Here is a 27,575-nt window from a genome sequence, read left to right as displayed (position 1 = left end):
TTGTTACAGTGGCGGTAAGGAAGAGGTTTCCCAATGTGTCAAGAGGGGCTTTGGGGATTGCAGTGAATTTGAAGCTGGAGGAACTGAGACTAATGGAAAAGAAAACAAATTACATTTTAAGTATGTTGATTTATGTTCACACACACACACACACACACACACACACACACACACACACACACACACACACTGCTTTTACACAGCAGGGGAGAAGTAAGTATGTTTTTTGCATACTTCCAAGCACATCATATAATAAAGCACACCCCTCTCCTTGTGCATGTGTAGTTTATGGGATCCATTGTGAGAAGTGGTGCACAAAGTCCATGGAATTCACTCTGAGTTCCTTCCCTGCCTTTTTGCATTTCCTTTTCTGATAAGAAAATTCAATATCAGATGTCGCTTGTGTTAACCGCTGGAGATACTCAGCTAAATGTGCTAAACGCCATAGGGCTGGAGCGGCTTTGATTAAATGAGTCTTAAATGACCTCACTGGGGTTTTACTCATTTTGTTTTTGTTTTTTCCCCCCACTGGGTGATAGGTCAGAGGGTCTGAATAAGGATCATTTTTGTCTGAGGATCCGGTCTGTACAGTATTAACTGACAGCAGAGCATTCAGAGTGACATAAGTGGGGAAAAATAGGACTGCACTTAAAGAAAAAGAGGAATCTGGCCCCAGCATACTGGAACTTTGTTGTTAACTGTGAATCACAAGATCCACAGGCCAAAAATACAGACAAAAAACCTCTGTTAAGGAAGGAGTTTTAGAAGGAACAGGATGCTGTTTATATCCCCTGCTGTCAACGTAGAGCCCTTCTGCACTCGTGCATGCATTTATGTTTTTAGTAAAATTAATTAAGGAGCCTAGCAGAGGCCATTTCAAGCTACTGCATGCAACTTCCAGCTGAGCTCCAGTATTGGCTGCTCTTGACCGACTTGGCCAGTTTGTGTTCTGCATCTTGTTCAAGTGATGAAATATAAACTGAAGGTCTCTTAAGAGCAAGCGTGTCTGCGTGTACGTGTTTACACTGTGAAGTAGTCGTCGTGTGCGAAGTGTATCCTTGTTGTGATTTATAATATTTAAGTCACTGACCACACTGGGAAGAGGCAGCCGTTCCAGTCAGCACACAGAATGGAGATTGATCTCAACACAGACAGAGAAACAAACACACAGGCAGGCAGAAAGCTATCTTTACAAGTTTTACTTTTATTGGTGTATTCTGACAATAACAATGATGGTATAAAAGAAAAATCTCCATCATACAAATTTCAATAATCAAAAGATAATATGCCGATACACAAACGGATCCACATAAGGCTGACATCAAGTTTTGACAAGTGGCTTCAAATGGCTTCAGTTCAAGGAGATCGTCTCTCCTTACAATCAGAGGAGATAAATTTTAAATTTAGCTGTATTGTTTCTCTTTCTTTTTTTTTTTAATAGTTAGCTTTCATACAAAAAAATAATTTGTGTGGATTTTGGAGTGGATTGTGGTCGCTGGTTTGGGTGCCTGTGTTTCATTGCATTGTAAGCATAAGGTGTTGTTTTTTTGGCTGAAACACTGCTATCCCGCAGCGCTCTCCTGTGACCTGCGCCTTATCTCAGCTGCTGTCACTATTAAAAAGAAACATCACATGCAGACACAAGGACAGTTAAATTCATCAAAGGATTTTACGTCTCCGTCTGCCACGACATGTGCCTTGCATTGCGACAGCGCGTTAAAATACAGGGAGGTCTGCGGGATGCAGAACACCTCTGAGATCGTGAGAGGAATTGAAAATTTATGAAATGAGGTTATTCTTTCCATCAGAAACAAAAAGTCTGTGCTGGGAAGCAGTGATGTAAAAACATTGATGTCACTCTGTAAGCTTTACTAGCACTTAAATGGCACCGGATAAACCCACAAACCAAACCCTCCCGAAGCCTTGTTCTTTAGCATCTGTAGTGAATTAAGACCTTATAGAATTTCTAAAACACTACACACAACAATATTTACAATGATAATTATCTTGATATGCACTTTTTTTCAATTTAAATATTTTTGCTTATAAAAAAATAAAATAAAAACTTGAATGGAAAAAAAACGAAACAACAAAAACAAGAACAAACCCAAAAAACACTGCAATAAATTAAGAAGCTTTAAGGCTGCCAGTTTTGTCAGATGCCCAAAGAATGGTCCCTTCATTTAAACTGGCACAGAATGGATGAGGTGAGATAATGGAACGATGAAGACTCGTTAGTGAGCAGCAGTCTTGGTCTGGGTCTGGACTGACACCAGGTTTATTTTATTTATGTAGATAGAACTGGAACAAGACTAGCCAACATGCTCTTATCACCAAGTGAAATCAATCTACTTCCTGTTTTAGATAAAATCAGAAGTACTGACTCACTTGTCCTTGTTGCAAGGTCACAAAATAGCCAAAGCTGTGTACTAGTCTCCTCAAAGATGGTGTTGGCTTATGAAGCTGCTCATTCTTCATTGTGGAGTATAGAGCCTAATACTGACCCTAACCAGGCCTCAATCAGAGGGCCTCTTTGTATTAAGAGGGCCCGTGTGGTCCATCTCTTTACCTGAACACTCAATTTAAAACCATTTGGCTTTTGCTATAAGTCCACCTAGCTTTTAATTTAAAGCAATGAAACATAAAAAAGATATAATATACAGTGCATTATGTAGGTATCAAGACCTAGAATAATAACCTACCAGTTGTTCACAACAAGGTCACTATAAATAATTTTGTCATCAGTGCTGCAAAACCAAAAGGAAAAAACCCAAAACAAAACAGAAACTTTGAAACCTAGGAGGATAGGTAGACCTCGGAAAGGTTTAGCCATTTCACTCAAACGCACGTGGAAAAGAAAACTCAACTAAAATGCTGCTACTGTCTGTGACTTCCACTGGACACCTCCTGGGTGATAGGCTAGGAAGTAAACGTGCTTCTGCTTGCGGCAATTTGGATCAACTTTAAGGTGGAAAGGCAACAGGCTTACAAATGTATGGATGTAAACATGCTCAACATCTGCTCCTGTAATTGGAATTAAAATATAAAGTTTGAAGGATGTTTTGCCTGTCAATACCAGCCTCTGTGATGTTGGGATTGGTTCCAGTAAGCACGCAGAGAGAGTCCCTGGAAGGGACCTCTGGAAGGTCAGCACCATTGATCATCAATTAGTATAATGGAGGTGATCAGTGAAAGACAGTGACCAGTAGCATTGTCTGATTCTGTGTCTTGCTCTTCCTGTGGTTGTCACACAAAATGGCCTCCTCCAATATGTCTGCTCATGAGATTACAATTTAATACCAGGCTACAGGTCCCATTCCATTTCATTAGAAGCAGTTATCTATCTATGCTTTATCTTAAGAGGGAATCTGAATCTGAATGAAATGGAATATACCTCATTTACACAGACCTGAACCTCACCGTCCCGCACAATTACGCATGACTACATTTCAGTGCATCTATATCAGTTTGTGTCACCTATGAAACTGTCACATTAACTGCAAAATAAAATAAAAACTGAACAATTAAGGAAAATAATCCAAAAAAATAAATAAAATGAGGTCCAGCCTCTTTGCTCCATATTTCATTGTGGGAACAACATTAAGTCAACCACCAATATTTTCCTCAAAAAGGTACATGTTAAGTAATGCGTACAAGGCGATTTGTGTGAAATGAAGTAGCTGCATGACTAGAGGACAGACAGTGAGGACAGTAAAGTCTGTACGATATATTAAAAAGGAACTTCATTTACAGTATTGGGATTTTACTGAAATCAACACTGTCAAATACACAAATCAGAGAGGAGCATTACACTTCTATGTACTGCCAGAGTCTGTGTCTAATGCACAGTGAAAGGCTGCATGCCACTGAACATAAACCTCTGTTTAGAGCAACTCCCTCCACCAAAAGAAAAATGAATTTCACAAGAAATCTCACAAGCCAAAGCCTGGCCACAAGCTAACAAAGCTAATCAGTGGTTATAACCTGACACTTCAGATAAGGATTGAGACAAGCTGTGTTTTTTTCTCCCCCAATCGAAATGTTGATAAAGAAATAGGTGTCATTTAAAAAGTAAAGGCAGCCATCGAATGGTAGTTGTATTTTCACAGGGCCCAAAGTGAAGCAGGGCTGGCTAACAGTATTACAAAGACTACACAATCTGCAAAATAACAAAGCAAATGCTTCTGTAAACACCAGTGACAGTTACAGCAATCAAGTATTTTCTAATTCCAATTCTCTTTTGTCACAATGAAGGTGAGTAAACATTGAAGACACGAAACCTAAAAATAAAAAACGGCAAGCGTTTATCTCTCCCTGGCCCGAATTCACACCTGCATGCCAAGTGAGGTCTGCAACCTGCCAGTCAAAGCTTCAGAAGCAAAGGGACCTGGGAGGTCACCCCGATTACTTTGAACCGACAACGAGATACATACAGGCCATTTGCATAGCTCTCCCTCACTTACACACAGACACGCAAACAGGCACACACAACTTTTGAACAGGGTGGCATGTTTGCTTAGGCAAAGTTGGGTTGAGTGTGAAGTTTGCATACGCAGTCACTTCTTCTCTCTAGTCCAATGAGGGCATGCTAGCACCCGCGCTATTGCATCTGTATAGTGAGGAAGTCAGGGCTAAAGTTCTGCTGTCTGATATTACAGCTTATTGCTAACAGGATGAACATTGCACTCCAACATACAGCCACTTGCAGGCAGGCAGGACATTCCATGCAATTACGCAAACATCAGTCTTTAAATCGTGTGCTTGAAAGACAAAACACAAGAGATGGTTAAGGAAACAATATTCTCTAAACTCAGAAAGAAAAACTATTTCACATACAACATATAACCACAGCCTCTAACTCCCTATGTCGTCTTCTCTTGCTCTCTTTTCTTGTAGATTTGGCATACTGTATGCAGAACCAGCTGCAAGAGTCCACTCGCTTAAAGTTGATGTGTCGTGTTATGTGTGCATGCAAATGTTTTCACAGGCGTACTGCATTTATGAAAGAAGTGCAAGAGAAAAAGTAATTAAAAAAAAAGAAAAGTCATAGCCTTAGGACAATGTCAGCACATTTAAGCCAAACTCTGCGTGCATGTGTGGTGTGTGTGTGTTTATACGTGCGTGCACTTAAACGTATGTGTACCATAACCTATCGAAATCATCGAGCACAGAGGTGCCACGTGGAGCTAGTGATGGACAGAAGAAGAAAATGAATTGAGGAATGAATGCTGAAGGCCAAAATGGTGCAAAAGGCATGTGGAGACTGAAGTCTAGATAAGCCCAGATGAGAGGAGTGATGGACTGTGGCACAAACAAGTGCAGCATTTATCCCTATTTTCTTATATGATTTATCAAACATATGCTTTTGATTCTCCTTTTTTTTTTTTTTTTTGCATACAACCAAAATAAACAAAGCAATAAATCTGTCAACTAAAAAGTCCTAAGCAGTGTTGCAACTGGTGAGATATGGCTGATGTCCCAAAGGACTTTGATTTTGCAGTCCAGCTCTGCCTACGTCAGTAGTCAGCTATTGGTGCAAGCTTTCTGCTCAAGCTGACTGTGATGTTGGTGTAGAGAGGCCTTCTGGACACTAGGGGGGAGTAGTTTAGGTTGTTAAGACCATCCACCTTCTGTCTCTCCTTTGAGTGACGGAGAAGACTATACCTGCAGGTGCAAAATGAGAGGAGAAAACAGAACACTGTAAGAAGCACTTTTCTCTCATTACATGTGAAAAGGATGGCAAAATGTAAAAAGTCCAGTGTTTGTGCCAAATGGAGTGATTCTTGTCTAAACAGCCAAAAATACCTTATTTGTGGCCCAGGATTGTAATCTACTACTTATGTACATCACTAAATGTGCGAAGCTACAAGTTTGACAAAGAATGAGCAGTTGCTTCAACAAAACTAAGCAAGAGCCCACTGCCTCTCAATCAGCCACTGATTCTAACCACAGCGGTTTTTTTAAACAACTCTAAAATATCTCAGAGTTGGCATGGGGGGAGTCTGCTTCAGGCCTAACACAGACTATATATACACACCCTTGGACTCTTTTAGTCTTCTGCTATGTTGTACCATCGATTTCATACATTTTTCAACAGAAGAAAACTTTTGCATACTAGATGACTAAAAAGCTGGAAAGTGCTTTGGATCAATTCATATCAGGGTGTGATATGAATAAAAGTTACTCGACTTCATTAATGGAAACCACCCTTCCCATTCAGGCGAGCTGCCAAAGTACAGCTCTGGACTGCAGAAATTCCTTAACAAACAGCTGCACTATGTAACAAATATCCTCATTCATGTAAATTAAAGGAGCATTGTGCTGTTTCAGTGACATTTTCACGCAAAATGATCACAGACAGTTCAAGTTGGAAGTGTCAGAGTAAAAGTGAAAGCTGACTAAACTGAGGCAGAGGGCTACACCTCTGCTGCCTCAGTTTAGTCAGGCAAAGTGACCACCAGGCTGGGCTTAGAAGACAAAGGTGCTAAAACATAATATTTCAAACAGGGGGGGATAAAATAATTTGATATAAAATGTGCAAACGTATTCTAGTAGGTCCCTAAATGATATGAGTATATGAGTAGCTTAAATTTAAGGCTTATTTTAAAGTTAAATAAGTGAAAAATAAATTCCACTTAGTACTGTGGTACTATGTAAAACTATATGAAAGAAACATTTACTCTTTGGGCCATTTTTAAGTTACTCAGGAATTTAGCCCTGAAGCATAGGAGCATATCACATGCAAAGTCTTTAAAAGAGTGGAAATTCTATCAAAGGTACTGCTTTGGCTTTTCATGTGACTGGCTTACATCACATGAGTCTAAGCCTCATTGCAATTATCAGCTTCCTCCTTTGGTTGGGAGTGTGTATTATGTACTGTTTGTAAGTGAGCTGTGAAAACCTAGGACACCAACCTGCCCAGGAACTGCACTTCTCCACGATGGTGATGTGGAATGGACATGTAGCGTCCCAGGTCTCCGTGTGGTCTGCTTACTGTGTAATTGGCAAACTGCACCCTACAGAAACATTTTTAAAATTTTAATCCATATTGTACACAGTTGGGAGGAAAAGGCATTGTGTTTATGATCCTGCTATAATAATTATCACAATAATGCCTCTGATAGCTGAGCTATAATATTTCAAATAGTCAATAACATGCTCCAAATACATCAGAAAGATTTCATAGTAAAGGCAAAAAGGAAGGATTTCATGGAAACAAATATACAAGAGAATCAGTATTTACAGTACACACAGATTTACTCTGTGTGTACAGCTGCCTGTGAGTTGTGTAGGTGGGGGAAACGCTCTGGGCCGAAGTGGGAAAAAACAATATAATACAAAAGCCTTCTATGTGCCAAATGGCCTACCTCATCACTTGAGGATGCCTAATGTCAACACTACTGTTAACAACATGCTGCAGCTCTATCAGAAAGGCCAGTGTGTGTTTGTCTGTACAAGTTGCCCTCACCTGTTCCACAGGTCATCGTCCTCTCCTCCCCAGCCCCAGAATGCATTGGGAAATCCATTAATTTTTTTGAACTGCTTAACCATCAGGCCACTGACACCGCCGAAGAACTCATTATACGGCAGCCTTTGAGGGACAGTTATACATATTGAGATTCATTTTTTGCGTCCGAACACATGTACTCTGTAATTCCCCAAAGACAATAATCAGGACTCACATGTAAGAATACTTGTCCAGTTTGACCGCAAAGTGTCGGGGCATGTCCGTACAGCCGTAGTAGTTTCTGTCATTCTCCATTAGATGGTCTACATCATGGAAGATCAGACAGTCCCAGTTCAGGTCCTTCATAGCCTCCTTGTAGCCCACATTGAACAACATGGCTCGGTTAAATGGCTCTGTACCCGCCTAAAGAAAAAAAGATGATACTTTGGTATAGCTGCCTTTTCATAAAAAAAAAGGGGGAAGATAATGGGTTATAACTTCCATAAAACAGTGGCTTGAGATGAAATTCATTTAGTTGTTTACCTCTGAATTCAATTGATTGATTGATTGTGAAAATAAGTGAACCTACTTGTTCTATTATATAAAAGGCAAAGTGGAGTCTCTGTTTCTGCAGCACTGGCACCAGGTGTCTTAGGAGAATGGGCAAGTGTTCATGTCGGTTCCTGAAGGGAACTAGGATTGCCACCTAGGTACACAAAGGAGAATAACATGGGACTTGAATAAATTGCAAAGATATAGGGATAAATTTAGAGTAGAGTTAGAGTTAGAGTAGATAGCACCTTTACATGTCCAAATCAACACTAATACTGAAACATGTTTCATTATACTACTTTCCCCAATGTCCGATGTGGACATCCTGATCAGTATCTTAGTATGTGCTGTGTGAAACCACTAAAATATTCCAATTAGCACCTGACTCATCACAAGATTGGCGGATTTGCAGAGTGTCATTTCCACAATGAGAAGTGACATGGATCAGTCCAACCCCCCCCCCACCCCCAAAAGAAAACCCACTGAGCAGCTGAATGACTGTGTACCGTTTATTTTTCTCCATAGATTTGTAATAATGGTTGTTCTTGTTTTGCACTTTCTTTTGAAGATCAATAAAAAAGTGAAATATTCACAGAATATAATTGGCTAGGAGACGCTAAGAAAAGAGGCAGGTGTAAAAAAAAAAAAAAAAAAAAGAGAGAGAGAGAGAGAGAGAGAGAGAGAGAGAGAGAGAGAGAGAGACTGCTGGCTAATGAGATAAACAGGGGAAGAAATGCTGTCAGACCATACACGGTCCTTTGGGGCAAAGGAATGTGAGAGAGATACAGACAGATGGAAGGCAAGATCACTCTACTGGGCACAAAAAAAAGTACTGTTAGGCTAAAGATTAAAGACTGAAACAATACTGCAAAGCACAAACACAGGCTGGAATTTAGGTTACTTCCTGTACTTTCTGTTTATGTGTACTTTTTCTGGAATTTGAATGTCAAATAGAAGAGCTCCATCAATCTTATTTGCACAGGGAGCAACAGAATAAAAGAAAGGGCATAAAAGGAAAGGTACATAGGAGAAATTCTGATAATTCCTCTCATCATTTCCTTCCCATGGTGACATTGAAGCCCTGTTGAGGTAGAGAATATGTTATTGTGCTGTCTTTACTACTGTTACGGTGATAGTATTTATGGCTAAGCTTCACATATTCTTCACAGCTTCAAATCAGACATGCCGGAATCAGTCACAGTACTTGACCGATATTATGTGTGCTAAACACACGCATAGACGTCAACAGATCAGACCATTATTAAACTGCTATTGCTTATTTATTATACATAATACTCATTTGCTGTGAGATCGATCCTGTCTCAGTGTCTGATAATTTATCATAAGTAATTTATGAAGTAACTCCTGCTATGCTATGCTCTGTGTATAAATAAGCACACCTTTCTCGTGTTCTCATGGAGAGTTTCTGCTGCTGTCTAATGCCCCAGAAACGCAGAAAAAAATGAACTTTTGTGGAAACAATATTTTTGTCTTCATTGCAGTTTTAAGGTTTTGCTGTTCATTTGACATTGCTATGCAAACTCTGCACTGAAACACTGAACACTGAGAGTAGAAACTCTTGCATTACTATTGCCAACATTACTTTTAGCAACGTGTTAAAAAAAACATAGCAACTAAGCATGCACATATATCGGTGTTATTGTGGGGCAAAGGCGGGTTTTAGCAGGTCCAGCGCTACAAACCTAATGCTGCTGCACTGTGTGAGAGGCATGTTTTATATACAAAATGGAAAAAGTCATGCACAACCATTCGACTATCTATAAAAAGGTGACAATTCAATAGAAACCCAAGTGTGCAGAGCACATGCATGTTATAACATGCAGGGCTTGAATGTCTCTTTGCAATGTCACAGGAGGGTTAAGCAACATTCCTCAAAAAGTTCTGTTTGATGTGCTTTTGCTGAGCCATACTTTAACAATATACAAACCACTCTATGAAGCCACTCTATTTCTTGCTCCACCGGCCACATTACGCACAAGATTGTTTTTTTCAGTGGGCACTTACCTTCCAGCGAGGTAAACAGTCTGTGGGCTTCCAGTAGCCTCCAGGGGCAATGTTGGGCTTTCCCTCCAGCAAAGATCTTTCCACTTCTTCAAGAGATATCTCACTCATATTCACTTCCAACCTGCCCTCTGTGCGTGGGGGAAAGAGAGAGTGAGAGGGAGTCAAGCAACAGTCATGAAGCAAGAAAGGTCAAGAGCGTGGGGGAGAAAATAAGAGACACGGTGTGCGAGTAAAGAAGAACAGTAGCGAGAGGAAAAAGATCATAGGAATGTGACTAAGAAAATGTCAAAGCCTGCAACATTTGAGAAATCTGGGACATAAATTGCCTGCTTGTGCTATAACACAATACTGTATTTGATGCGTCATCAATCAAAACTAATATAAAACATATTCTTGGAACAGTTTCACAGCTCAATACTACAACAAATAAATACAGAGGCATAAGGAACATTTCCACTGAGAGCCTTTTTTTTTCATTTGTTACCTACTTGTTATTACAGAATAAGGAGTTTGGTTCTAAGGAAAGAATTTAAATTAAATTTAAAATCACAACTTTAACAGTGCACTTACTCATGGAGGGCAGCCTCTCAGGGCAAACTTGTGAGGGGAGGTAGGTGAAACCCTCGGGGAGGTATGTAGTGGGAAGAGCATCGCTTTCGCTGAAGTTGAAGTCATAAGAATAATCTGAAAGTGAAAAAAAAAACATGACCGGCTTCATGCTTTAATGTACAGCGTGTATAAAAAAAGAAAATGATTTCAGGAGGTGGACATTTTCTAAAGTAATGTACACATAAGCTAACAGTAATTTATACAATATGAATACATGTCTTTATTATAGTCAAACTTGTCCCATGCTTTGGCGAGCATGTCTGGAGCCACTAATGCCACCAACAGGCAATCACGTGAAACTTACAATTCCCCTTTTTCCAACAGCACGTGTTTCAGTCATTACCAGCAAACAGCTGCAGAGCTAAAGGACTTTGAAATTGATTGATTCTTTTTGATACACCCTGTATTTTACCGACAGCTTTTCATTGTCATTCAAAATATCTTTTCTAGTAAAGGCAAGCATGAGTCACTTACTGGAAAGCAAACAGACTTAACTGTGAAAACGCCATAGCGCTTTTTCTTTTACTTCCTTATTTAAACATTGTTTGACACTGCACTCATTCTCTTGTAAGGATATGAAAGACAGCATTTGTGCTAAACATTTCTAATAAACTAGTGTGCATGGGCATGCTTTTACCTGTGCCATTTATGCTGTAAGCCCCCCTCACTACTTGCTCCAGAACCTGAGCTCCAATGTTCTTCACGTTCTCTCTGATCTGGATCCCTCTGGCCTGGACCATAAACACATACTCATTCACTATGGAAAGAAGAAAAAACAGGCGAAAAAAGAATTAATACACTTTATTATTAAACACAGACTCGAGGCATGTATTCGAGAAACCCAAGCACAGACATGAATCATATTATGTTAACGCAAAACGACTTTTAAAAATGTTTGAAATGTCTGAGAATGCATATATTCATTCTCAGACCCGTTATCCTTTCACTTCTTCTTTCTGATAATTATTTCAAACGATATTCATGTTTAAGAAATGCGGTTGCACTAGGTTGCACTGCAAACAGCATGGGTGTGCTTAGTAAGGAGGGAATTTCCCAACTAAATACCAAGAGGCCGATCGATGGCATGTTAATCTATATTGAAGAGAAGCAGTGGGAGAAGAGGTTAAACTTAAACTTTTTTAAGGAGGAAGAAATGAAAATAGATTTTTAATTATTGATTAACTTCCTTCCGCAATATTTTACTCTATTTTACTAAGCTATTTCCAGTCATAAAGGTCTGGAAACCACTGTATCATTTTGAAGCACTCTTTTTCGTGAGAAAATGTGACGGGGACATATAGGATGTGGGTGAAACTACACAGCATAGAGTAGTCACATACAGGAAACAGGAAGTAGCAAGAGATTCTAGGTGAATGAGAATGTGCCAATCTGGGTTATAGTGAGATTTCTATTGTACCAGCGACATCTCATCAAGCTGACACAATATTATGTAGTAGATCTGTTTGCTATAACAGTTCAGTCGATTTATTCCTAACTATAATTGGGAACTACACCAGAGAGGCTTAGTGAGAGTTCCAGTCAGCATGGAACTGACCTAAATAAACACCACAACAGTGGTTAACCTGCCAAGCAATGTAGTGGAACAAAAGGGGGTTATGTGGTCTAACTGCGAATAGCTGAATACACCTAGTGATGCATGCACTCTTTGGTGTATAGTAAAGAAGTATGACATACTATGTGCATAGTAAGAAGCTTTAAAAACATTCAAAAAACATTTAAAACACTGAATCAAGTTTCAGAAGTCAAACAAAATAGGCAAAAACACAGCTCGTAGAATAACTTCTCTGCCTTTGTAGCTCTGTGTCCAACACCGGCAATGTCAAGATGATCTGCATTATTGCGGACATTGTATCTGTGTGGATGGCATGTATACTGCTGAGCTAGAAATCCCCTGGATGTGATTCGTCATGGTAATTGCGTTACAGTTTCCATCACATTTATCTTATCTTATACAAAATGCCAGGCTTGCAGGATCAGAGACTAGTGGCTGAGCGTTAGCTGAAATCAATGTTCTCATTTTACTTCTGCAGCACTCAAATAGTACAGTGCAGCTGGAACCGCAGAAGACGACAATGGAACAGACAACAGATTCTCTTCACTTGCACTGTAGCACATGTAGAGGAAGAGCGACACGCACGGATGTTCAAATGTGCGCACAAACACGCACGCACACACACATGCACACACGTGCATTAACTGATGCCCTTCTGAGGCACCATATGGATGGAAAAAGGCTAAGAGGCGTCTGGAGTGTGACCCAGTGCAAGCCACCAACATATTTTGACAAGTCTTTTTCTCACGCCTGCCAAGCATATGAATATACAGTAAAAAAACAAAAAAGCCAAAAAATACCACAACATAATAAGCAGGTGTATATCATAGCAGATTTTAAATGAGCTAAACAATGTCAAATGAGAAGACTCTCAGATTGTGGTGAAAGCACTTTGGTCCACTCTTCTTTACACCATTACTTCTGTTCACTGAGGTTTATGGACAGTCCGTTCTTGGGATCATTGTCCTGCTTTGGCCAAGCTTTAGCTATCGTACAGATGCTTCACATTTGCCTCATACTTCAATATATAAAAAGTTTGCGGTTGACTCAGTGATGGTAGAATTTAGGCCTGTGGCTGCAAAACAAGCCCAAACCATCACCCCTCCTCCACCATGCTTGACATTTAATATGAGGTGTTAGTGTTGACATGCTGTGTTTAGCTTTCACTAAATGTGTTGCTGTGCATTAAAGCCAAACATCCTCACTTTGGTCTCATGTGTCCAAAGGATGTTTTTCCACAAGTCACAAGACTTCTTTCTGGAAAAACGTCCTTTGTAAACCTAAGCCATACTGCCATATTATTCTTTGAACTTAGAAAGAATATCTTTCCCATGCAACCTGTCCAAGTCAGAACAAGACTAAAGAAATATCAATGTACTCTTCGTGAACTTTAACTAGCATTTACAAGCCAACTGATGCCTTTAGAATCTGAGATATTGTTCCTGGGTTTTTGGTTTTTTTTGCATTTTCTCGGAACATTGCACGGCCAGCTCTTTGGATGAATTTCCTGGGTATCTGTTCACTCCTGGGAAGACTGGCAATGGGATAGTACTTACCCTCCTAATTTCTATGGAAGCAGTAAATATGTGCCATTTAGAGACCTGTTGAGTACCAGATTATCATTATACCCTGATATTTAAGAACCTGAAAGAGGTGAATTGAAAAAGGGTGTACTTTCATTTTACTGTGAGTGTATTATATATTAACTACCCTATCATACTGTACCAAACAGCAGCATATGAAGATTAAAGCAAAGCTAAGAAGTCTTTTCTTTGGTGTAAAATATATATACATATATGAATAAATAAAAAAGAGGGTCAGGTTGACTGAAATTACAAACTAAAACACAGCCATGTAGCATCTAACATGCACTCTAGAGGCTGGATTAATGGTTTACGGTGAGGTAAGCAAGGTTATAAACTGTGACAAATGCAATAGCCATGAGAGACCTTGGCTTTAGAGGAAACTAACATAGCAGGTTACAACACAAAGCCATTAACACTGGACATATCAGGACAGAGGAGGCATGTATCACCACAGAGCTTTGTCAGTGTGTCAGTGTCGGCATATACAACTATATAAATGAGACATGGGGACACGTAGGACCCCCTCCCCAGCCAAACCCTTCCAGCTCTTCATCCCATCAGCACCACTCACTGTAACCCATCAGGCACGACAGGCAACCTTGAATGACCTTGTCTTCTATAGCTCTCAGAGAACATCCAGCCGTCACGCCAAGCACAGCCCACCTATCCTTGTCTCTTTCTCCATATCACTCCCACTTATCTGTCATTTCCTCTATCTCCTTCTTCATCTAGTTGTGCTGCCGTCTCTGTGTAATGTGGTTTGTATCACTTTCTGTCAATTCCGTTTGTTGCTTTCACTTTAAGCAAATGAGCTGAATGATGGATTGCAGGGTTATGGGGACAATTCCAGGCACCGACCCTGCACCATATTGTAGTGCAAGAGAGGTTAATCGAAAAAGAAAATGGAAAGAACTAAAAAAAAAAAAGTAAACACACGCACATACCCCTTTGTTTTTTCTCTAAAAAGGCAATTAACTGCACACTGATACAGCTCAGCAGTGGGAGGTGATTTCTCCTGTTCTGCTAGCTAGGCGATAAGAGCTGAAAGGCATTTTTTTTTCTTACCTCAGACCAGAAAAGCTTTCTGCATGCATGCACCATAGTCACTTTCAAAATGTTCATTTTAATGCCGCTGTATATCACTGACACTTACAGAGCCACGCCAAGAAAACACTATGTTCACAAATTCATCATATTATTCACACATATTAATTGACTTTAAAAGTGGATTAGGAGAGCGTTTGTATTGTTAGAGTGTTTTCTACACAGTTTCATTTGAATACCTCACGGTAAGGAAAATGGGCGAATACTCTAAGCAAAAACACAAAATCCCTCACAATGAACTGGAACAACTATTGTAACTTGAGTGCATTGATCAACTGATAAAGGTTTGGGATTTGCACATGGTGATGTGTAACTTGACCTTTTTAAACACAAACTGGATATTATCTGAAGGGACACACTTGTTATCACCTTGTTGGACTGTTTGCAAATGATGGTGAGAAATACATAAACTACAGTGGAGTGACACTCACCACCCACAGCCATGCCTCAGTCAGTGAACCCATACAAATGCACGCACATGTGAAATGAACAATGCCGTGTTACCACAGAGAACATTCTAAATCCTCCCCCTCCCTTTACCCATTGATAGGTGTGACCCCGCCCCAAAAAAAACAAAACAAAAAACAAAACAAAAAACCAAAACAGAAATTCAAACACCAAACGGTGGACATAATTATCTCACGAAACAAACTCCTTATCAGCCCCATCTGTAATTCCAATTACAGTTTTTCAAATAAGCCTGTGCGAACATCAAACATCAAGACAGGTGCTTCCTGCACACAGTATTGCTTTTATTGTTTTATCATTAATAATACAGACAAACTGACACTAAAACCACATTTTGAGTCTCAAAAATGTCTTCAAACCCGTGTGGACTGGCATTTTGTCCCCATAAGTCACTGCTCGTCCCCACAACTATAGTGGCATGCCAAATTTCTGTCATTACAAAGATGCCTAAACATGTACACACAAACACACACACTGAATGTGCTTTTGTAACTAATGAGTTGTTGATGGGGCATTTCAGAGTTGCACAAAGGTTGCAAAGCAACGGCAAACTTTGTTTTTTTAGTGCTGTACTAAAAGTTTACCAGCTGAGCCACGTCTCAGTGAAGTGCTCCAAAACATGCCTGCACAGCTCTGGTACTTATAAATGTTTGACTTACTGATTAAGTACTGTCTCTATAACAGTTGTGCTTACAATGACATTTATGTTATCGTTATCATGGTTAACTTCAGGTTATGCAAGCAGCAGTGTGCAATTATTCTCCAAGGGTCTTTGCTGTGCTTTACTTTGGTTACTTTGGCTAAATGTTTTTATTAGTAGTAATAGAGGCAGGAAGGATATGATAGATTTTTCTGTTTGTTCAGTGTCTGTCTGTTTCTTGGGTTTGTCATATTCACAGTTAGCAAACCAGGCTCTCGCATTCACTCGTTTATGACTTGTTATTGCACTCAAGAGTCTATCCGGCTGTCAGGGTCTGGACAATCTCCTTAATGCATGACACCAGGGCAGGAAAAAGGGATTAGAAGCAAGTTAGAGAGAGTAATAATGGTCAATCTTTTTCGTTTTTTATCTGACCAACTGTGCAAATGAAAATGTGATTTTGCTCAGAGGATCTGAAACATACCAGCAAGAACAAAGGGAATGCCAGCTGTGCTAGTTACGGCTACGCTACACTTCGTCATAACTAGATCAGGAAGCTTCCACTAAACTTACAGCTTCCCTGCACACACACACGCGCATGACACACTGATGAGCATGCGCGCGCGCGCGCGCACACACACACACACACACACACACACACACACACACACACACACACAGTCTGTTTCACATTACATCTAGACTAACTCCAAATAGCGCTGTGTATAAAAATAAAATTACAGGAAAACCATCATGCGCGCACTGACCAGAATGCTCGTCACGTGCACAGGAATGCAGACCTGCTCCCAAAAAAAGAAAAATGCCTTAAAGTCTACATTCTTAGTGCATCCCACGCCTTTTTTTTCCTCCTCCTTTTTTGACAAGATCAGTACTCTTTTACTGTAAATTAAATGACGTCAGTACTTATGTTCATGGCTGTGTGCCCACTTCCTAGGGACGTGGGAACCACCGCCTTGCCTTCTAAAAGCTTCTAACCTCCTCTTGTAACAACTGAATTCAATCAATCATTGTTATTCGCAGTATCTCTGAAATGTTGCCTCCCCATCCACAATATCTCTGCTGGTGGTAAATGCCTGCTATGGAGGGACGTCTGGAAAAGTAAACTACTCTTTTATTATGCCACCGTTACTGTCAGTGAAAATATCAGTTTCATACTGTGTGTGACTTGCATCAGAAGTGAAAGCAGTGCGCTCTGAAATCCCTATACTGCATGTCGACAAAGGAAAAAGAAATAAGAGAAAAAAAAAAGTCTAAATCTGAATTGACCTCGAGGAAGTTAAGAACTTAACTTCCCTCCTGTTAATGATCATGGTCCTTTTCCTGGCTCTTCCCATAACATGCTTGCTTACATTTTGCCATTTTATTTTTTATTTTTCATACTTCTGGGATATCAGATATTAGAATAGTTACATAATCAAAGGTTAAGTTCTTCATTCGTTATGAGCAGATATGAGCATACGAGAAACATAAATCCTACATTCAGTTTTTTCAGATAAAAACAAATGGGAATACCTACAGAGACTAGACGTAAGAGTGGATTTATACCCTCTAGCAAAATCTTTACCATTATATTCTGTTTTTTTATTGATCTAAAATTGGAGGTGAATACTGATCAATGATTCATGTGCTCAATGACTGTGACCACAGGAAGCAGAGTAAAAATGGGGAAAACACCAGTTTTAAAAAGGAACTTGAATTTAAAGAGCTTTAAATGTGAATGTTTGATGTGAGAGGACCATTGCTTGAAACTCAAACCTTCTTACAGACACTGCCTCATTCTTGACCGCTAGGTTCTAAGGTTGCTTTGAACTTCCCTCTTTAGTCACCAACTATATTTATACGATCACTATAATTCTGAAAATGGATATAAGGTGGGTCATGCAAACAGTGTTTTTTTTAACTTGGACATTTTGGATGTAGCATTTTTGGATTAAGACATGATATGTGAACGTTACTGGGGCTTTAGAACCACTCTTTGGAAATGCCTGTTGTATCCCAAAGTTTGCAAAACATCTCATATCTATTTAGCGTCAGCTCTGTTTGTGCTAAAGAAACTAACCAGCAATTTGCAAAGATGGAGGGGACATAAATGCCTGAAACTTTGTGGCTGGAAGAAGAAACACACTTCTTGAAAGACTGCAGGAAACAGGCATGCTATATTATATGTATGAAATGTAGAATATAATATTTTATAGATGCAGGAATTGACTGTACATAAAGTCTAACTGTAATGGAAAAATCATCGCTGTCTATTAAAAAAAAAAAAAAAAAAAGCCACATAATGTAATCATGCTCAGACACAGTATACACTAACACATGCCAGCAGGGACAACATGAGGTGCAGTTTGAGTTCATTATTGGTTTTTGCACTAGCCATTCTGTCCCTCCATCTGTTCTGCTCTCCCAAATGTATGGATGTGTGTGTGTGTGTGTGTGTGTGTGTGTGTGTGTGTGTGTGTGTGTGTGTGTGTGTGTGTGTGTGTGTGTGTGTGTGTGTCTGTGAACATGCTCATATCAGCCTTTTTGTCTGCATATCTGACCCCCCCTGACTCGTTATGTCTGCTGAGCCACTACGTGGCAGAGAAGCATGGGGGACCAGAAGTGGCAGTGAGAATTACATAAACGACACAGTGGTGCCAGGACCCCTTGTTTTCACCCTGCTGCTGGCAAATACTGGAAAACAGATCTAAAGGAAGGACTATGAGAGAGGAAAAGAGGGAGATGGACAGATTGTTGATACATATGGATGTTAGCTCAAGATGGAGAGAGATTCTCCTTTACTAGTGCGCGCTCACGTTCTCATCCTAATGGGACATTTTTTGTAAGTGATAAGAGCAGGCAGGATGAAACGGAAGGTTGTTTCTCAGTTTGTTCACTCAATCATGACTATGGGAAATGTTTGTTTATAAATGGTCCAAGATTTTGTCCGAAAAGAGTTCAGATCAGAATGAAAGAAATGACTGGGTGTGTGATCACAGGGTGGCAACATGACATGAGGAACAATCAAAGTACTGAGAAGTGAGAAGTGAAGGAAAACCTATGGTTCCTCTTCAGATCAGTTACAAAAAGGAAATAAAGAGCTCATGTGTATTTTAACTAATGTTATACCAGAGAGTCATCTGCTGCCATTGATGACAGTACTTAACAGCCTCCATTAAAAAACAACAAATAAACAAACCATTGCTTGTTGCACAGTTTAATAAACATACTTTTTTTAAGTATTAAAGTGTTAAGTGTACCCACATGAACTGCACTGCTTGTAGTGATAAACATCTTGAGAATAATCACCTCGAATCTGCAGCCCTCCTCTGGTTTATAAAGCTTTACAACAAATTCAGCTCCTTGTTTATCTAACAGGCGCACAACTGCAACAAAAGTGAGAAAGTCTGCCTGATGCCGGGATTCTGAAAGCTGTTTTATTATTGCTGGACAAGCTGACTGTTCGTGCAGAAAACCCTAGAGCCACCAGGAAATGTTCTGGTTCTCCTGATAGGCAGTTTTATTTTTAGCTCTAAAGTAAATTGGTGACTTCATTGCTAGCTACAGGGAAGCCTGTGCCCAACTATAGGTGGATTTCTATGACGTTTAAGAGTCACAGTTTACAGTTTTATAGTGTTTCAGAACTGCTCGATGCCTAAATAAAAAAAATAATAATAAGGATGCACAACTATTAAAAGCACAACTTCATTAAAAATAACAAATATATACTGTAGGCCACAGTTTACAGAATTTCTTTATGTAATTCCCAGCATAACAAAATGGAATATTCAGCATTCAGACTGAAGTTTAAGTGCCAGGACTCAGAGCAATAAAAATCTAAGTTTTATCATTTTAGAGCATGTTTTATTTCCAGTTGCTGTTAGCCCTCTGAAGCAAGTCTGCCCCCAGTTGGAGAGCGCCCTTCTCCTCCTTTCTCCTACACTTTTTTTCTACTGTAGTATGCCAAGAATATCTCAAGTGCCCGTTTTGTGAACAACAAAGCAGTTCCTGCCAAATACAACTATGCAGATCATTAAACCAGCTCAACATGACTGGGTCCTTCTCACGTAGCTTTTGGTCTTTTGCCAGATGTTTCTGTTTTTCTCTTGTATTTCACCAGCTAACCCGACCTGCAACTTCCTTTCTTGCCTCTTCATTTCACAAAGTCTGAAATTGTAGAGTTTACTTATTTTGCACATCTAACCTTGGTAGAACCAACTGCCCTTCCGATCTGTATGACGAAAAAACTGCTCTTCAACTCTTGTCAAGTCACAATATGCAAGACAGTTGCAGTGTTGCTAAGACAGGGCATTGCTTCATTCCTCAAGTACACCCACAGCTTGATCTCACCCCTTTCCTCCTGTTTTTATATTTGGCGGTTGTCCAATGCATTCCTGTGTTATTGCAGTGGCTCTGAATAATGGGCAAACAAAGGACATGCACAGACAGGTACACATGGACCCCAACCCCCAAACATACACTGTACTGCACATTTCCTGCTGCTTGATATTTTCCTACCAATCTCCCTCTCCACAAAGCTGAAGTCTCTTCACAGCTGGAGGTTACTCCTGTTGACTGAGCAATGGGCCAGAGCGGCAAGCAAATGCTGCACAATAGTAGTAGTGACATATAGTGGAACAAGATGCAGAATAACGCAACCTTTCCTCGTGATATACACATTCAACTATCTACAAGGCACGCTAGAGCTACCATTTGAAATCCTTCAAAATACATAAACTGTGCACAGCACCGAGGTTTCAATGCCCACATCTGAGACACTCTTCGATATTATGGTTAATCACATCAATGCTAAATTAAAAACTCTATTTGCGTAGCTGCAACATAAACTGTGTAATGGTTTTGGAAAACATATGAGATGATATTCCAAGATGATAATATGGAATAAATAATGTATGTGCTATTTTATACTGCATGCATGTGTATGTATGCATTAATTAGCTAACATTAAAAAAACTGCTAAGGCTTTGGAGCTGCATTTGATACATTTAATATTTCATGAGAATAATAGTGCTTCTGTTTTAATGCAAATGATGCACATGGAAAAAAAACAATTCTCTTTACTCAGCCATGCATTTCTACTTAACTTCATGAGAACATTTCATTGTTCAGATGGAACCCTGCAAAGATAAAAAAACTTAATTTTTTGTATTTCCCCTACTGTTCCCGTGTCTGAGCCAAATGAATGGGGAAAAAGGAAGTGGTGCTGGATAAACAGACAAACAGGTGCAGCTGTACTGACTCACTTTGCACTGACAGCAGATTAAACAGATGATTAATGCTGAGGCATTTTTTCATTTTAATAATAATACCGGTAATAATAATAATAATAAATATAATAATAATATTAAAAATTAAAAGAGAATTTTATCACCTTTGATAAAATGGGTTATTTAACCAAGAAATACCAATTCATTACATTTATATTTATGTATGAATTATGTTTATCTTCTAAAGATAGAAAAGCAGTGTTTAAGCTGAGCCTTGTGTTGCCTTACATGTGAAAGATGACTCCAAGATCTCACAACGAGGAAAACAGCTTAATAATTTAATACTGTCACTGGACTGTTATTTGATATAAACAGATACCCGAACAGGAAAAAGATGAAATGGTTTATCTCTAAAATCATTACAACTTTTTATTGTTAAAATGCAAATCACTCCAAAATCCAAGTAGCAAACAATATTACTGAACACTGCAGCTTTACACCTTTGCCTACTTTTCAGTCCCTGCTTTAAGGTATTGAGTAATGGCCAGAAATGTGGTTTTGTATGACATGATGTGAAGCTGTCCTTTGACAATATACAATTTCATTATTTTATCATAAATTTTCAGATTGCGCATGAAGTGAATGAATTGGAATCTTGACGGTTAAATCCCCTTAATAAATATAGTTCTGGTTCACTTCATACTGGCAGACATTTTCATGTACACTTATATGACACAAGCATTTGTCAGTGTCATGTGTCAGTCAGGTGATTCATTTAGCAAAAGTAAGCAGATTTTTCCAATAATTACACGCAGCCACTGAATCAGTAATCTGTTGTGGCCAAGAGCACCCACAGCATGAAGCATAACTACTTTTTAAGGATAGAACTGGACAGCTTGCTGTGACTCTATCATTACTTTTACCTCACCTTTATTTTTATGTCAAGGTATAGAAACTAGTCCAAATGGAATATGCTTAAAGCAAATAATGGTAGATGAGCAAAACTTTACACTTTAATGTCTCCGTGAAACAAAACTGGAATTTCCACTATGTTTTCATGTAAAGCTTAGACAGCGAATATTTGCTTTCAGTAAATGGCTTTTGTGAGCAAAGTTTAAAACCAATGCTGTCCCTGCAATAATGATCCCCTAGAATCAGCAGTGCGTCACTCATCACCACACTGTGTGCATTTGGATTATGCCTCACCAGCATGTTTGACTGCCCTCAAACATTTGACCAGAAGTAACCACGGTAACCGTCTCAAAAACAAAGGGAGGCTCAGACCAGGTCAACAAAGACTGGGATTCTCCCCCAGATGATTAGGTTACATAAATGATTAGTGCCCCAACACAAGACCCTCAGTAAGCCTCTAAAATAACTCACTGCCCTCCAGCTAAGTCCTTAATTATACTTTCTTGTTTCTGCGAGTCCGTTAGAGTCTGAGCAACTGAAACTTCGTTATCATACACTGAGTGCGAAGGTCCGTAACGACATGCGCCTGCTAATTTTTTGAGAATGCTTGAACTCCACCCCAGGGATTTTACATTACAATACATCAACTGTGCATGTGTCCCAGATGCAGTCCCAGACGTTAAAGAAGAATATCAGGAACGACTACTTTCTGTGTCTGTCTCCAACTGTCCGCAACAGAGTATAATCAAGGTTTAAGAGGAATGACTACTCTGCTGTACTGTCTCTAGCTGTCCGTGTCCATAACAGACTATAATCAAGGTGTAAGCAGTGGTATACCAACACTGACCTCCACTAGCTATCTGTTGATCAAATATCCAGGCAGCTAAGGAGTCATTTTACAGAAAAATGATTGAGCATATGACTGTGCATGCTATGCCCTACTTGTATCTCAAAGAAGCTACAAGTAAAAAAAAAAACCAAGAACAAACCAATAAAATAAAATGAGAAGGGCATTTTAAATTTGAGTAAATCAGAGTTTAGATTCTTTATCATAATTTATTAAACCAACACTGCTGAGATTAAGTGAACTGTTCAGCATTTTTCACTTCAGTATTAGATTCTCTCTACTACTACCAAATAGACCCTCACCTTTATTCTTTGTGGCCTCTATCAAAATCAAAGTGCTTTTAACCATTCCTCTGAGATTCTGATCCACATTGACATGATAGCACTACACAGATGTTGCAGATCTGTGGGCAGCGCCTTCAAGTTACTAATCTTTTGTTCCCCCACATCCCAAACATGCTCTTTTGGATCGAGATCTGGTGATAAAAAAATAAAATAAATGTATACTTTATTGATCCCTGTGGGAAAATTCGTCTCTGCATAAATGCTGCCCACTGCTTCACTCAGTGAAGCAGTGGGCAGCCATTGGGCGCCCGGGGAGCAGTGTGTAGGGATGGTACCTCTCAAGGTACCTCAGGGTAGCCTTCAGGGATCGAACCCGACCTTCCGGTCATCAGGGCCACCACTCTACCTATGAGCTATCCCTGCTCCAGTTGGTTATTTGATCACAGGGAACTCATTCTCACATTTAGGCAACCTGTCTAAAATTAAATGAGCTTGTACAATATTATTTATAGCCATTTAATTACAACAGGAGCTTGACCAAAGTGCTGTACAAGAATACAACATACTAATAAAATAACTTAGAGTACTTATAGCAAACACCAAATATGAATTAACAAATAACTCTCATGCTGTATTAAAAGCCAGTAAATAAAAATGCGTTTTAAGCATACATGACTGTTATCGTGCTGATAGCAGTCATTAGATGATGCTAGCTCTGTGTTCATAAAAGAAAACAACAACAACAATACTCAGGTAGGTTGTGCCAGTTTAAACCTTAAGATTATCAATATTCTTAACATTAACCACTAAGTTCCATCTTTTCACTTGTCTACTGTCTACCCTACTGATTTCTTAGCTAGAGTTTCACCGTGTATCTCTTAAAGCCTTATGCATAATAATTTTATTCTAAAGACTCTTTTTAGTTTATAATTGATACCTAGATGGAGTGAATGGCAGCTCACCTATTAGCCTCAAATCATTCTGTGTGACGCGAAGTGAAAGACCGATAATCAACCCCAGTGTGTGTTGAAAAGATTTAGTTCGCACCATTTTGAAATAAGTTGGTCCGGCCCACATTAAATATGATGCAGAGGTCAGTTAATGCACTCAAACTTAACTGAGAGACAGATCGTGATAAAAAACGATATCTTTCATGCTTTTTCCACAATCGCTTGATAAGTACTTGCATGTAAGACCAGCCTTTTGGTTCACACCTATCGTTTAAGTCATTTATGGACCCCTGTTGGAAACTATCAATATACTTGTGGTCATCAAACATGGACAACCTGGTCCATCAGCCAGACCACATTAGTAAACGTTAACTAACCTACTTCGCGCAAAGAAGAGCTTTCGTCCACACCACCTCGAGACTTACCAGGGATGTTTATGAAGTGGCACTTTGAACTCATCATGACTGCGTATATAAATGATGTCCAACTCAGTACTCCAAATCCCATGTGCAAGCAGAATACTTTAAGCAGACAAGGAAAAATCTATAGACACTAGATCCAGCTGGGAAGAGTGAATCTACAATAGGCAAGCAGCTTGGTGTGAAAAAATCAACTGTGGGAGCAATCATCAGAAAATGGAAGACATACAAGACCACTGATAATCTCCCTCGATCTGGGGCTCCACGCAAGATCTCATCCCGTGGGGTCAAAATGATCATGAGAACGGTGAGCAAAGATCCCAGAACCACACGGGGGGACCTGGTGAATGACCTGCAGAGAGCTGGGACCAAAGTAACAAAGGTCACCATCAGTAACACACTACAACGGCAGGGAATCAAATCCCGCAGTGCCAGACGTGTTCCGCTGCTGAAGCCAGTGCATGTCCAGGCCCGTCTGAAGTTTGCCAGAGAGCACATGGATGATACAGCAGAGGATTGGGAGAATGTCATGTGGTCAGATGAAACCAAAGTAGAACTTTTTGGTATAAACTCAACTCGTCGTGTTTGGAGGAAGAAGAATACTGAGTTGCATCCCAAGAACACCATACCTACTGTGAAGCATGGGGGTGGAAACATCATGCTATGGGGCTGTTTTTCTGCCAAGGGGACAGGACGACTGATCCGTGTTAAGGACAGAATGAATGGGGCCATGTATCGTGAGATTTTGAGCCAAAACCTCCTTCCATCAGTGAGAACTTTGAAGATGAAAGAGGCTGGGTCTTCCAACATGACAATGATCCAAAACACACCGCCCGGGCAACAAAGGAGTGGCTCCGTAAGAAGCATTTGAAAGTCCTGGAGTGGCCTAGCCAGTCTCCAGACCTCAACCCCATAGAAAATCTGTGGCGGGAGTTGAAAGTCCGTGTTGCTCGGCGACAGCCCCAAAACATCACTGCTCTCGAGAAGATCTGCATGGAGGAATGGGCCAAAATACCAGCTACTGTGTGTGCAAACCTGGTAAAGACCTATAGTAAACGTTTGACCTCTGTTATTGCCAACAAAGGTTATGTTACAAAGTATTGAGTTGTATTTTTGTTATTGACCAAATACTTATTTTCCACCCTGATTTACGAATAAATTCTTTACAAATCCTACCATGTGGATTCATGGATTTTTTTTTCACATTCTGTCTCTCACAGTTGAAGTGTACCTCTGGTGCAAATTACTGACCTCTGTCATCATTTTAGGTGGGGGAACTTGCACAATCGGTGGCTGACTAAATACTTTTTTGCCCCACTGTATCTGGTGACATATCTGGAACTGATGACTGGTATTTTCACACTACTGTCAGCAACCCGTATGTAAAAGTTGTATTTATCGATAAAGGAAATTAGAAAGATCAGGAATGACCAGTAGTAGGCTGGACACTGATTGTCAATATATTTATATTTATTATATTTTGAAAACTTCACTCAAACATGCCATGTAAAGAATATCACACAATACACATGTATCAGGATACACTGCGCTTACAGTTTAATCAATTTAATCTTGTTTACTGCTTCCTGCAGTGGCAGAGTTTTAAGTCACATGTCCTTTATCTCTGCACATGCATTTACACATATGAAAATAAACAAAATTTATACGTGTTTATTGAAATATTGGGGCAAGCGCTCTTCTGACCCATCAGGGTTACTTTGTTTTATTTATACTAGTTCTATTGAAGTTTACTAAGAGGTCCTATCTATACAATCTCAATCCAAAAGAGATGTCTCTATCAAAAATCCCAAATTACTATAATGGCTGTATCAATGAGGATTTGTCATCATACAGACCATCATGGGAAGCAGGATGGCATGTCTCTTTGGTTCCTGTGACATTAAAAACTAGTCAGTCCTGGATGGGAACAAGTCCTGAGGGAACCATGGCAACTGCAGTGAAAATGTCAAACACCAAAGTAGAGGAATTTTAGTGTCTGGACGCTCAGGCATTCAACTTTGTATGTGTTTAGATTTCATTCAGTTTTCTACTTACTATTAAATCAGAGACATCCATTTGCAACTGTCTAAAGAGAGTCACAAAAGTTAAAGCTACATAATTAATCCCTATTCAGCACGCTTGTCTATTCACAATGAAACCCACCTGAGGCAGCTTGGCACACAGTTAATATTTCACCCTGGCTCTCTCTAGCTTCTGGAAATTAGCCTGAGGTTGCTGGCTAATTCCAGCAACTTCATGTAGCAGGAGGGTGTTAGAGGGAGTAAGAATAGTACTACATTCGGCCTCTAGGACCAGGATAAATTGCTTTAAGAGTGCCAGAGAAGCACAGGCATCAGCACAGAAGTAACCGACCCATCAAGCACAAATGGGCTCCAAGTATTATGACACACAACAGGCCGCATTTTCCACAGACAACTCTACTCACTTGCACTTAAATACACACGCGCATACACACTCACTTAACACTGCAGTGCACAGACACCGTTATTATTACAAGTGGATCTCTACTGGAGTACAGCCAATTTTTAGTTCTGTGGTTACCATCAGCCATGCTTTTAAACTCTGAGTATAAACACCAACAATACAAGACTTAAAAGAGGCAGTTTTACTACAACTAGTACTTATTTGGATTTTAATTCTTCTAGTGGTACTTAAAATGCTCATCAATTGCCTGTTTGTTCTTAGTCAAAGTACCGATTTAACAAATCCATTAAGCATAATGAACTAAAGTGTAATGCACCTTGACAAAATTAATGATTTACCCCATTCAGACTAGAGTAACAGGGCTGCATTTGAACATGTTGTTGTTACAAACATGTACTATGCAGACCTAATGTGGGTTTCCCTAGAAATTCCAAACTACAAATTTAAAAATATTATCTGTCTTATCATTATAAGAATCTTCCTCCC

At 39.6% G+C, this 27,575-nt stretch overlaps 1 protein-coding gene across 1 annotated transcript in view; it reads right to left on the bottom strand.

The window, feature by feature from the left end:
• Positions 1 to 522: 522 nt before the first annotated feature.
• Positions 523 to 27,575, bottom strand: part of b4galt5 (UDP-Gal:betaGlcNAc beta 1,4- galactosyltransferase, polypeptide 5) — a 35,879-nt gene continuing 8,826 nt past the window's right edge. Inside the window, exons 2-9 of the mRNA XM_005940265.3 lie at positions 11,271 to 11,390; positions 10,595 to 10,708; positions 10,025 to 10,152; positions 8,037 to 8,153; positions 7,683 to 7,870; positions 7,469 to 7,591; positions 6,915 to 7,016; positions 523 to 5,664 (exon numbers count right to left, since the gene is read on the bottom strand). Coding sequence (XP_005940327.1) covers positions 5,517 to 5,664; positions 6,915 to 7,016; positions 7,469 to 7,591; positions 7,683 to 7,870; positions 8,037 to 8,153; positions 10,025 to 10,152; positions 10,595 to 10,708; positions 11,271 to 11,390 — 1,040 coding nt within the window. The 3' untranslated portion in view covers positions 523 to 5,516. The remainder of the gene's footprint in view (positions 5,665 to 6,914; positions 7,017 to 7,468; positions 7,592 to 7,682; positions 7,871 to 8,036; positions 8,154 to 10,024; positions 10,153 to 10,594; positions 10,709 to 11,270; positions 11,391 to 27,575) is intronic.

This window comes from Haplochromis burtoni, unplaced genomic scaffold, assembly GCF_018398535.1.
Source record: "Haplochromis burtoni strain Fernald_Lab_line unplaced genomic scaffold, NCSU_Asbu1 Contig_287, whole genome shotgun sequence".
Taxonomy (NCBI): Eukaryota; Metazoa; Chordata; class Actinopteri; order Cichliformes; family Cichlidae; genus Haplochromis; species Haplochromis burtoni.
Note: the sequence above shows the minus strand (reverse complement) of the source record. Positions and strands in the feature narration are given on the sequence as shown.